The following is a 13,903-nucleotide window of genomic DNA, read 5'->3' as shown; positions in this document are numbered from 1 at the left end:
GGTGTGTCCAAACACTACTTTGTCTGCAATGTGAAGCAAATTAAGACGTTTTTGAGGGACCATGCACCTCCCAAACGTCCTATTTACCGTGCTTGCCAAATTGTATAAATCGAGTACTGTCACTTCAAAATCAGTACTATTTGACTCAGTATGGTTCGGCTTGAATGTTCCATTGCCAGAGGACTACGATAAAGACTACATATATGAAATAGAATCTTACATGTAGGATTCTTTATCTCCCATACTTTAACTTAAAATGGCGAAAATTCAGTTGATTTGAACGTCGCTGTGCGTAAAAATGGTCGCCGCATGTATTGATGACGTCACTGTCTAGCGCTAGTGAGCTGTCATTTCCCTACCCAGGTAAAAGACAGAGTTATCTTGCACCTAGCAACGGCGGGATAAACCTGTCAGGTATGGAAAAAAAACTGTACAAAGTTTTGTCCGCGAACTAATTGTACAAAACGAAACATGCTTTGAAACTTCAAGACAGTCTAATGTATTTATAACATCTACATTATGTATTGTGTGTCTTTATATATTTTGTAGATAAGATTGTTTAATATAACATAAGTACTGGAATTAAAAGAGATCAGGTCATTGTAGGGATACAGGCATCGGCCCGACATGGAACGATATATAATTCGTGTCGCCCTAGCGGGCCACATTCCATTTACCAACTAGAGGTGTAAGACACGGTTAGTGATTGAAAGTAAGTCTTGTCCCGAATTATCTATACGATATAACATCTTATGTCTGTCATTACCAGTTCGGACAGAAATAGTTTGAGCTACTTCACTGAGGCATACAGATACCATCACGTAAATATTAATTGATTTTAACCATATAAATGAAAGCATAAGCAAAAACACCCAACATTATACAATATATAATTATGTTTATCGCATTATCCACCTTATATCTAGTGATTTTGCCCCAATAGTTTTGCATATGTCACTACTGTAATATAACCTGGAGCTATTTTCATTTGCTGGAAATACATTGTGACGACATGATAGAAACAATAAAATGACGTCCTCTGGATTTTGCAATATATTTTGACGTGGGATTCTTTGAAATGTAGGTCGTTGTTAGTTATGTGATTAAAAATGTGTTCATTTCACATGAGATTTTATGAAACTCGTCTCGAAATTCTAAGGCTCACACACATATGTCTTTCATAAAATCTGATATGAAATGAATAATTATTTTCAGATTATATATATATATATAAACATACTAAGAGAAAACTACTTTCGAGCAAATTACATAGACATATTTGTAACGGGAGAACTATTAACAAGATACCAGATGAACCCATTACCACCAATAGATCTGCATACTTATATAAATTGAAGTGGTTTGCTGGGATCCATACTTGTTCAGAAATATCACATGATGGGTATCGTGACTGATATAAGAGCACTTTACGTTCTCCATTGCCATACACGTGCTATTTATACATATAAACCACACATGTGTGATGGAAAAGATCTAAGGATAACATAGTAAAACATCGATTGTCATATCTCGTGACACTAACATTGAACGTATCAGAAAATGGTAGAGTATTACCACAAATTCATTGTTGGTTCTTACGATCATTTCTAATGGCTTAAAATAAGTTATAAGCGGCAATTTAAAATAACGTTGACTTTTGTAACATCATCTATGATTGGCTGATGCAACAGCGTAATGATTTATAACACAATGAGATTGAATTGAAAGTAATAGTCTGTTATGATATGTAGCTAAGTTTATAGCACAAACTTTCACAATATCCTTACAAATGCACTAATATTCTCTGTGTAGATTTATTTTAACAGCGGAGAGTCATGTCGCTGTTTTGTCGTCTGGCGTAGTGATAGTCAACGAAATTAAAAACCTCTAAATTTTTTTTTGTTATTCGAAATTATGACACATACATTGAGTGGTTTTGTCCCCGCCAAGTAACACAGGACATATGTCGTACATTAGTAGCTGTATACAGACCAAGGAGTGGATCCAAGCCCATGTTCGTGCATGACTTTTCAAGATGGCTACAATCGCAGTGGTTCCCATAGAATATTCCATAGCAATCTTATTAAGATTGAAAGGGGAACGAGGCTTGAGCGCCAGGTCGAAAAGCGGATTTCCAGCCAAAATACAGAATCTTATATATATCGTCAGCTATACACGGGCCCATGAAATGACAACTCATGCTCGTGCACGACTTTTGAAGATGGCTACCATTAAAAGGAAATGGATATAAATATATCGCTGCAATGGAAGAGACGGGAGAAATTTCCCACACATTATATCTGTGTGCTTCAGATGTGCAATTAAAACATAAATATACCTTCGCGGTGCCGTGTCGAATGAAAAGGTTCGATTTACTTTTGATTTCGGCGCTAAAAACTTCAAAGCTATATGTGCCATAACTGGGCAAAACAAGCTATTTTTTAGCCTTAATCTATTGAAAACCTTAAATGAGTATAAAAAAAATAAGCCACATATAACTTCATTGTTTTATAACGAATGTTAACAAGTTTCTCTTAAACTTCGTACAGCAATTTGAAAGCCAAAAATGACACGACAAACGTACACCCTCATGTATGTTTCTAGCTGTGTAAGCAACTATTGTTCACGATAACCTCCCTTTCTACCAGATTTCTTTTTGTATTGGTTTTGGTATTCAAACGGTTTCCTGGCGTTTTAGTAACCAATTGTTATAATGGAATAAACAATAACCATCTAATATATACCAATTATGTCTAAATATACATAACAAGTTATTTTAGGTTCATATCCCTTTGATTAATGAAAAAGTGAATAAAAAATAGTTATTTATTGCATTTGACTTTAATATATTCAAAAATGCAAACGCTTGTGATAAATTGTAAAATGTGGACCCATGTACAATGTATTATCCTACATACGATAATATGTATCATGGATATAAAAGATAACAATTGAAAAATTGTTTTCATGAAATAAAAACATTACAAAAAGTGATATGATTACATATGAAATACTAACAAAATGGACTAGAAATTCAAGGCAAAATGTCTGTGATGGATGTTTTCCAACTAGATGGACCAATTGCTGATGAACAATGTAGTAAGACAAATGATATGCTCATATGTGTGTTGTTGTTGAGACGTCAGATACAAAAGCTCCATGTCACCTTCGCTTTTTGTACTCTCCATCGAATCTGAAAAGAAAACTAATTATTTAAGCATGGATGTTACTATTTTTTTCAATTTTATCGGAGTATGAAAAACAAAATGTACCATTCTAGTCATCGTTTACCGAAGCAATAAGCAACGTCGATGTATCTATTGTGTCGTCATGATAACGTCGGGATTTCGAGCCATTCTCGGATTTTTTTGTGTGTAGCTTTATGCAAAAAAAAAAAAAAAAAACCAACGTATTGGCTGATCAGAAAGTCAGATCTTGGTATCAAAATATGATTATGTTAATAATGTAAAGTATGATATAATTACGAACCAAACTACATTTGTGTGATTTATTTCCGTCGGGACTATCGTGATCATTATAAGGTCCGTGAAAACATTTTTTCAATTTGATATATTTCAATTCCTCGTTGCCCTTACATGTTGTTTCGACATTATTTTAATTAAGATGTTTTCCAATTAATGTTTGGTTTTGGGAAAGGTACCCTGGTATTTTGTACATATTTTATTTCATTGAAGATTTTCATTTTTTTCAATTTCTTTTTGTCATTTGAAAGTTACGCTGATATGTTATATCTATCTTATTCCAATTAAGATGTATTTCTACTCCTAAGATATTCCGTGATTCTTTTATTCAAATAGCCACCTTTCTCTCCTTTCTCTTCGGGTATTTTTTCATCTCTGCCTTCTCCCCAGCTGTGTCCATAGGCTGTTGTAGGATATGCACTCTGTCCATGCTTCGGTATATCAATACCTACAAGGTTTAAAATGAATAAACAGAATTGGAAAAATAGTTACAAGGATACCTTTAAAACTTCTTATATCATAACCATTGTGAACTGGTCGTTATTCATGATCATGGCGAATTGCTTCCATGGATGATACGAGTTATTTTGAACCAAGATTAGCATTAATTGGTGTGGCATATCGTCTTTAGATGGTCTGTTAATTGAAATAGAACATTTGGGATTGATTCATTTCACTTGTAACCCTTACATTCAATGTCGATTCACTCGATACCGTACACAGACATTTAGTACTTATCAGCTAATTACCTTTTAGTTCGTATTCTAACGGTATCCGTAGTATGTTGAACGCCCTCATTGTGCCGAATAGAATTACACACGTGCCGCCTGGCCACGCTACAATTGACAGGATTCCTACACATTGCCAGGCTAGTGACTGTGGAAAACAAGGCCGGAGTTGGAAGTTGCTTTGCCTTATTTAAATAATGTCAGGTTATTATATAGCTAGTGTGTAATGTCTACGTTTGTTGATTCCTGGATAGGTCCCGTCAGTTTAAGTATAACAGATAACAAGCTATATAAAATTAAATGATGCATCAACCCTACTGTTAATGGCAATTTAGTACAACACCTGACAGAATGCTGGATTCTGATTGGCTACACAGATGGGTACTATTTGCAATAGTGCCCATGTAAGCGGGCACTATTGAAGTGGCGCGAAATTGAACGTGAATGTATTGTGACGTCCCAATTACATGACGTCATTATAACGTTGCGCTTCGACCAAGACGTCAAAATGGCGGACAGACTGTTGTGTGCGGGGATGGAAACAAATGTTGCTTTTCTACAGAATACAGTTCACTTATGTTCAATATTAATCTACTTTTAATCTTCATGAAGCTGAATCCCGTTTTAAAGAAACACATATTTCTGCAACAATTCATATGTTGTACTTTTAATGTAACAGCGTGGTGTGGAAATGGAGATAGCGTTGCGAGGTGTCGTTTGACGTGCTTCTGTTACGATGACATGAAAACGGGTCTCATGTGAGGATGATGTTCTAAACCCATTATGGCCTTGTTGAAAGGGCACTATTGCCTCATAGTATTGTCTCGTGATAGGATAGTGTCATCGCCTTCGGCTCGGGCACTATTCCATCCCTCGACAATACTATGAGGCAATAGTGCCCTTTCAACAAGGCCATAATAGATAAATACTGTTTAAGTCGTACACCACATATATTGAGCGCTTAGAGCGCGATATCATTGTTATACAATCAGTATTTTGTTTGGACGTTCCCAAACCCGTGTAGAGAGAGAAGGAGTTGAGGTTAGCATACGAACGTAAGCTACATTTCCTATGTCATGGACTATTATTATAGTAATAATATTTTAACGTTTATGTAACGTACGATGCAGACCAATACTAGTGTATACCACAAACAAAAATGTTCAAAAAGGTTTCGTGAAATGCAACAAAATATTTTCATGTAACGATACCTACCAAAACCGACTCCATATTCCAGTTATAGAGTATCCCAACCTTCTCATGAAAGAATGGAACGACAATTACACCAAGCAGCTCACCTCCCATATGGACTGAAAAACAGGAAGTATAATAAAGTAAAAAGAAGTTTTCTATAGAACGGATTTTCGATATTTCTATTTATCTCATTGATATTACTTCTTTTTACTTCTAAAATAATTTCGATATAATTATGATGCCAAGATATCGTTACACTGTATAGTTTAAGGTGATTACACATCGCCGACATACATCAATGTATATGTGTCTTCGCTGGAGTATAGACAAATTTGACGCCTCGGAACATAATATACAGAGTTAACATACATGTACCTACAGATGCACCATCGCCGACAGAACATAAACGATTCTGATCATTTGAACAATAATTGGTGTTCAATGGTGTATATGTATGTCTAATTAACACGAAAAATAATACAAAATACCTTATTCTGCTTTTGGTGCATGCACGATCATTACTTCATTCATTCTCCATATACGACATAGGGCCATGGAACTATTTCGGGATGCAATTAATTATTTTTAATATTTTCATCTTAAAGATTGAAAGTTCTTACTTTTGTAACTAAAGAAAAATACGTCCAGAACGTATAGTTTATACCGCCAAGGAGCCCTATCACCACCGCTGTTAAAATAATCAATCCGCCATCGTTATGTAATATAGTTCCGTTCGGTACCAAATGTTTTTCAATAGACGGTTCACTGGACCCTAAGTTGCTGACTTTTTCAGTAGAGTCCTTAACTAGATGATCTCCTACTAGTCTAGAATCAGAAATGAAGTAGAGACAAAAATAACCAAGCTAAATTTTAGTGATTAAAAAATAGCCATTCTAGCTTTCAAAAAGAGCATTCGAATATTGATTTTTAAACATATGATGGTATGACTCATAGAACATCAGGCAAAAGTAATGCAAAATGAGTTAAATTGATTGTAATATGCTGTTTTCATGAACGATATACATATATTTTAACATAAAGATAGGCGATCTGAATAAATAACTCTTATGATAATCTTTTACTATGTATGTAGGGATGCTATCAGCACAACCACAAATGGCGCACTGAAATAGATAAGCAAAAACCAACATTTATCTTATAGTTTATAATCAAAATAAAATGTGAAATGTTTTGGCTAGTATTTATATTTTGACATTGAGTTAAGGTAAGTGAAGTCTAAACAAACCACTTTAACACCAGAATTGATATCTTTACCAAATCACACCTCACATGAAACACTACAACTAAAACATAAGCGAATTTCTCGTGAATAAAAAATCTAGCAAAGCGCATGGTAAAGGCTTTACCTTATGTAGAATAGCCACCATAAACATATGAGTAAATCTCATCTTCTACAGACAGTGAATTAACATTGGTTATGAATGGCCAGTGTTTTTATTCTTATTCTTAGATATTCTTAATACTTGATACATTGTACTTTCAGAAATGAAAATAAAATACAAAATTAAACAAAAACCTCAAATATGATTGAATGACAAATAACTAACTTACCATTGCGCAAAGAGATACATTTAAGGTAATATTGAAATTCCACTTGTGTCCCCCTTTAATGTACTGTATTATCATGGCAATAATGCCACCCACAGAACCGGACATTGCGGTATTAACGACAAGTTTAGACAGTAGATTCCCTTGGCCTTCTCCGGATATGGATCCTGCTGCCGCTGCATTAAAGGCGAGGAATCCGAATAAGAGAATAAATCCGCCGAGAGCAGCCAGCTGTAAACAAATTAGCAAAGTGTGCATAAACGTAATATATAATGTATATAGAATACCGTGGAAGGTTTAGATGATAAACATAAATAAACGAATAATTCTATATAGAATATAAACATTTCACTACGAGATGCTAAGCTGAATATCTTTTCGATCGAAAAAGCATAATTTATCAAAAATATAGCAAGAGACACAAACGGATGTTTCCACATAATATTTCATAAAAAATGACGTTACAAACAATGATAAACCATATATTTCAAAATAAAAAGAAAGCGTTCAATCAAAAATTTCTGTAGAAACATACCACAATGGAACGTCCTTGTATTTCGCGTGGCTCACCGGTAACTTCGTCGTACCATCCTATCCTAGGTCCAAGTATCTTTGCTCCTACAAATGCTGCCAGACCAGATAGCATATGCACTATGCCACTACCAGAAAAATCCTGGAAACAGGTGAGAAACATTACACAATGCAATGAAATTGTTAATACGTAATTGGGTCATATTTATGTAGCAAATTATACTAGAATTGTAGATAAACTAACCATTTAGTCTAAGTCCTGGCACGGTCCTATCCCTTGCTCATGCTGTCTACTCGAGATAAAAAGAAAATGATATTTCAAACATTTATTCAAAATAGCGTTTATTTTTGTTTACATCAGTGATTTAATCAAATAAGTGCTTATTTTGTAGTCAGAAGACAATGTCTATAGGTAAATTAAAAAAAGTATGTTTTTGTGAAATACCTATTACGTTTTAGTATTACCTATAACCGGTATGACAAATCCCTTCCCTGTATGAGTAATATATACCCTGTATGACTACAGTACATAAACAATGTATAACTAATACATACCATGTATAACTAATACCTCCTTTGTATAATACCTCCTTTTAAACTAATGCATACCCTGTATAAATAATAACTACCCTGTATAACTAATACATACCCTCTGTGTAACTAATAACTACCATGTATAACTAATACATACCATGTATAACTAATACATACCGTATATAACTCATACCTACTCTGTATATAACTAATACATACCCTGTATAACTAATAACTAACATATAAATCTAATACCTACCCTCTGTGTAACTAATAACTACCATGTATAACTAATACATACCGTGTATAACTAATACCTACTCTGTCTAACTAAAACATGCCCTGTTTTACTAATAATTACCCTGTATACTTAATACCTACCGTCTGTGTAAACTAATTCATATCCTGTATAACTAATACCTACCCTGTATAACGAATACATACCGTGTATAACAAATAAATACCCTGTATTACTAGTAACTACCCTATATAACTGATACATACCGTGTATAACTAATACCTACCCAACATACCCTGTATAACTAAAACATATCCTGTATAACTATTACATAACCTTTATAACTAATACATAACCTTTGTGTAACTAATACCTACCCTGTATAACTAAAACTGACTCTGTATAACTAATACCTACCCTGTATACTATGTTTAATGTTACTCCATCATGATCATATGTGAAACCTTGGGCAAGCCAGCCTTCTGATGTTCAGGCCCAATGGACGAGAACTGGATATATAAACGCTGAAAGAAATAAGCTACATTTTGATAAATTTTGGACATCATTTAATATCAGACAGTTTATGAAAATTAAAGCAAATTCATGTTTAGGCATGGATTTAAAATGTGTTTAAATGTGCTGAGTTTAGTACTAAATTACTGTAAACACGTCAACAAAGATGATTACAGTCCATTTCCAATCAATGTTTCATTACCTGTAATGGCGGAGCTGTAGATGAGATAGGCGATGAAGTCACACCTCTCGGCCACGGCACCAGACACAATGGTAGCAGCAGTAGCGGCGAACACGTAATGAAAGAACCAGAGAGAATATGACCCCGGCTCTAACCCGTGGTGGGCAAAATACGTATGGCCAACAAAGGAGTTACCCTCACCAATGGCTATTGCATAACCCACGAGCCAATATGCAAACCCAGCTATGACTGCAGAAGGAAAAAAAATACAGTAAAACACGGTAAAACGAACCCCTGGGGTCCTCAGAAACACTTTATAGCCATCGTTCGTTATACACATATTATAGATATAATATAGAAATATTGATGGGGAGTGAAAATTACCGAGTTATAACCTCGAATTTGTTGAAAGTGTGTTTGTTATAAACTTGTCTCACGCTATCTAAAAATAGAGCATACTTTTTAACATTTAGTTAATTAATTTTAATCAATTTATATACGATGGTTACGTAACTTGTGTTACAGAAGACCTTTGTTTATGCAATTTACCCCTACCACTTACATGCGTCAAGGAGGTTTTTGATGAGAATGTTTGTCGCATTCTTGCTCAGTACACAGCCAACTTCCAACATGGCGAACCCTCCTTGCATAACTGAATAAAACAAGCTACTGAATTACTGATTCTCATCATTTACAAGCAACATAATAAAGCCAAAACCAAGGTTTGATATGATTTCCGTTAAGCTTACCCGATACGATTCATTTAAAGCTATCAGATCCCTGAGTAATATTTAATAATGCAAATATGTTTTGTATATCGATTTTGACTTTTTTTATGAAACAAATCATTTCCTATGTAAATGGATTTTCTATCTTAGACTATAACTAGTGGATAAAGAGTATTTTTTTACTCATTTGCCTGTTCTTAAATCACAAACTTAAATTGTCTTGTCCCGGGTATGAAATCAAGATTGTTAACAGAAATTGAAAAATATAAATCACCGAAACAACACGTTGTATTTAAAGTCCCCAAATATAATATAATTTGCTGATTTTGTATTTAAATTAAGCTATACAGTATACAGTAACAATTAATTATTATAATTTAATACCTGTATTGATACAACTCTATGTTTAAATTTTGATCTGACCGCCATTAAGGTCATGACAAGCTCGGAAAGACTAATAGTTACACGATGTTCTTGGCATCAATGCCAGACTACCGGTAGCAGACTACTAGTATCGGTTTATGTGGGCTTCTCAGCTATTTCAAATTTATTTGAGTTGTTCTATCAAATGTGTCAAATAATTACTCTCCATATTTACTTTGATTTAATCTTATTTCCATATGATTTTCAACAAAATTTTATTTAAAAAATTCTTCCAAATCAAAATAAGGCAGATTGGTATGTTGAAACATTGTCGTTTTTACATCAACATTTTATAACCTGAACAAACGATGAAATGTTTAGACAAAACTCACCTGTTGAATACATATAAACAACACTTTCATAACACCGTGACCTTGATATGTCCTTGAGTTTTACCTACAGCTATGGTGACGGTCATTTATTTATCGACCATTCCAATCAGATATGGTTAACTATATGCCCTTTTGAACTCGAAATAATGTTTATAGATTTTCCAACACGATGAGGTCACTTTTCTCAATAAAAACAGAAAGAGACGAATAAGTAGTTTTCTTCAGCTACAAAGGTTACTTACTTTAAACCATTACCACCATTGAAAAGTTTGACCTTTTCATTTTACTTCAAGATAAAACTATTAAAAGTAATTAATTGTATTCCGAAACAGTTCCGTGTCACTTATATGGAATGAAGTACTGATTGCGCATGCACCAAAAGCAAAATAAACTATGTTATGTTATTTGTAGTGTAAATTAGCCATATAAATACATGATTAAACACCAATTATTGTTCAAATGATGAGTATCATTTATGCTCTGTCGGCGGTGAAGCATCTTTAAACCGTCACTAAAATATGGCTTATTTTCTTATACCCAGATTTATCATTTCATTTGGCTATTGATTATACATAGGAGTCCATTTCTGTTCAAAATCTCCTTATAAATATTTTTTTCATATATTTTTCTTTTCACTCATGGAGTTAACCGTTGAACATAGAGGGGGCATAACCCTATATTTAATGTCCTATAAGCTGTATGTCATGGTGGAGTGAAGTTAAAACTTGCATAATAGCTATGTTTCAATTATTGTTTCCTCTTAGAAAATACGTCAGAATATATATGTTTTGTTTTTTTAGCTTATTTTGTCCTGCTGCTACGTACGTATACGTAATTTTCATGAAACTTACGTATACGTAATTTTCATGAAACTTATAAAAACGATAGTTAGAAATCGAGAACATATCCTGCGTCTGTATCAAGTCTGACACAAGAAGTAACCATGAATATGGATTACATTGATAGTCTTCGTTTATGTAACACTTGGATAGCATTTTACTCAAGTGTTCATTTAGTATCATGTAAATAGAACACAAGCATAATGTACGTTCACTGCAATATTGTATTTAAAATAGTATATATATTCTTATTTTGTTAAGACGAAACGATTTTAAGTTCAGAATTTAATGTTGAAACCTCATCTGGTTTAATGAAATAATACAATAATGTATTTCAAATTCAAATTAAGTTATAGATGATTTCCCACGTCTTTGTCCCAATTTATTTCTCTGCAAATATATTCTTTGGTATTTTTTCGGATTGTATTAGGCTTACGTAAATATATTTAAAAGCAATTTTAGAAATAACCAATACATAATATACACAATAAGTCGTAAGTCTAAATGACTGATATGTAGAGTTTCCCGAAACGCAAATTGCATACAGTTTAATGAATGCAGCCCAGAACAAAACACACAAGGACAAGACATATGATAGCAGGAAAAGGGAATTGAGCGACAATATGTGAGAATTAATTTGTAACCACATCAAATAATCAACAATGTGGTATTACGCTCCTATCTGTAGAGTTGTAAGGTCAGTAAATCGACTGAAGAATTAATGCATAATAGATTTAACCCAGTAAAGGCGTTGTTTAGTACTAACGAAACACCATGATTCCTAGAGCCATCTTATAGAAATTATCAAGATTGGCGACCGTATACTGCTGCCAGTGGAGAAGTTTCGACTGAGCATCTTGCAGTTCTGATATTTGCGCGAGTAGAGCTGTAACGTTCACATTTGTGGTGTAATTTCAGTAGAAATTGACATTTCTACAGATCTCCTCGGTCCTTACGCAACAGTTGTATCCAAAAATGTTAAAATTCAAGATATTTCGCTAATAATAGCTCCATGAAATGTAGGGGATTCCCGTCGATCGCAAAGAGAAAAATTGGCGTTATGATGGACACATGCTATATGTCGCCGGTGTGTATGCCTGATAGATTCGTCAATGTCAGTCACAGATCACTGCACATGGCAATATATAGTAATATTTTCAGGTGTTGCTTTGTATTTGTGCGAGCGTATATGTGAATTGTACCTTAGTATTAACGATACTGTCCATTGTAACGTATACAGATTGTTTGTTATTTCATGAATTGATCAGATGGATAAGTATGAATGGACACATGTGTATCACCTGTTATCACCTATGTTTACCTTTGTACGGCAAAAATCAACGCAACAGAAAAGTATTAACAACCACTATCAATTATTTGCTATGTTGAACAGCATGATAAAGAATTCATTGATTAGTTTGGGGATACTTTAACGTGTATGATGTAATGACCTACTGGTGACGTCATACTGATTTTACACACATTGATATTAAAATTTCGTTAAAAGATGACCGGCAAATATTTAAAACTGTGAACAAAAATCACCGAATTAGTATACGTGTCCTCTTGGATTCAATGCAGTTGTAGTCGCCTCCCCTTTACCCTCATTGCCGAAGTCACGCTTGATGACCTATGATGAGCACTTATCAGAAGAGAAATAACTACTTTTATTGACTTTTATCTGTCTGGGCTAAAGGCCATACAACGCATCATTAGTGAAAACAATAAAATTTATTGTTATGGGGAAAATGATTGGGTTTGATTAGTTTAATGTGCTATAACCTGCCAGGGTCATGTAAGGACGTGCAATGTTTATTGATGGAGGAAAGCCGGAGTACCCTGAGAAAAACCATCGACCAGCGGATAGTACTGGCAACTTTCCAACATGGGATTCGAACTCAAGACCCAGAGATGGAGAGTTTGTGTTAATATGTCGAGACATTTTAGCCACTCGGCCAACAGGAGAACATCTAATCTTTAACGTAGAACATGAGCTTAGTAAAAAGAATCAGTTTCATGTTATAACTAAAGCAGAATAGAGCGATTTTAAGAATAGTATTTTCATGTCGTGTGATTATCGGGATTTTAGTTGTAGAGTGAATCGCAGATTTGTCACTGAATTATTGTAAGATTGAACTCTCTGTTTCTCCGGTCTCTTGATTTGGCTGTGCATGACACAAATATGCCGCAGTAGCTACGTTATAAAAAGAGAGTCGACATAGAAACTCTATTTGTTCATTTGATACAACAGTATTTAAAAGCCAATCTTTCCGAAACGACTTTTGATTTTTAAAAAGGGAATCCAAAACGAGATTCATAATTTTGTAGAGTTGTAAAAGCTATCAACTTAACGGTAATAATACACTTATCGTAACCGCCTAAACAATCTAATTAAAATAAATTGAATGTTATTTTTCATAATGCGGGTCGTATCATGTTTCCACCGTCGTCCTAAATACGGCACATTAGTTGATTATCACAGCACCAGACAGCAAAACAGCAAAATGAATCTTCACTGTAAACATACGTTAGACAGGAAAACTTGAATTTGTTTGGTATACTTTTAATTTTATCTTAGGTCATTGATATATATGTAGTTGTTTTTCAACAT

At 34.1% G+C, this 13,903-nt stretch overlaps 1 protein-coding gene across 1 annotated transcript; it reads right to left on the bottom strand.

Annotated features, from left to right (window-relative positions):
* Window positions 1-3,766: 3,766 nt before the first annotated feature.
* On the bottom strand, window positions 3,767-9,620 carry LOC138317171 (putative ammonium transporter 1). The gene is made up of 6 exons (XM_069258725.1): window positions 9,533-9,620; window positions 8,992-9,219; window positions 7,509-7,600; window positions 6,977-7,204; window positions 4,232-4,358; window positions 3,767-3,930 (listed from the first exon to the last, which is right to left on the bottom strand). Exons 1-6 carry the CDS (start codon window positions 9,618-9,620, stop codon window positions 3,767-3,769), a joined length of 927 nt encoding a protein of 308 aa, XP_069114826.1.
* Window positions 9,621-13,903: the final 4,283 nt, after the last annotated feature.

Source organism: Argopecten irradians, chromosome 3 (assembly GCF_041381155.1).
Source record: "Argopecten irradians isolate NY chromosome 3, Ai_NY, whole genome shotgun sequence".
Classification (NCBI taxonomy): Eukaryota; Metazoa; Mollusca; class Bivalvia; order Pectinida; family Pectinidae; genus Argopecten; species Argopecten irradians.
This window is presented reverse-complemented; position numbering and strand designations above follow the sequence as displayed.

Bases quoted from the DNA above. Each gene is read 5' to 3' on its own strand.
- LOC138317171 (XM_069258725.1), bottom strand. From the start codon at position 9,620: ATGCAAGGAGGGTTCGCCATGTTGGAAGTTGGCTGTGTACTGAGCAAG. The intron at 7,601-8,991 runs GTAATGAAACAT...CTGGTCTGGCAG, and splicing joins CTACAGCTCCGCCATTACAG to CATTTGTAGGAGCAAAGATA. The intron at 4,359-6,976 runs GTAAGTTAGTTA...TGTTTTCCACAG, and splicing joins ATGTATCTCTTTGCGCAATG to TCACTAGCCTGGCAATGTGT.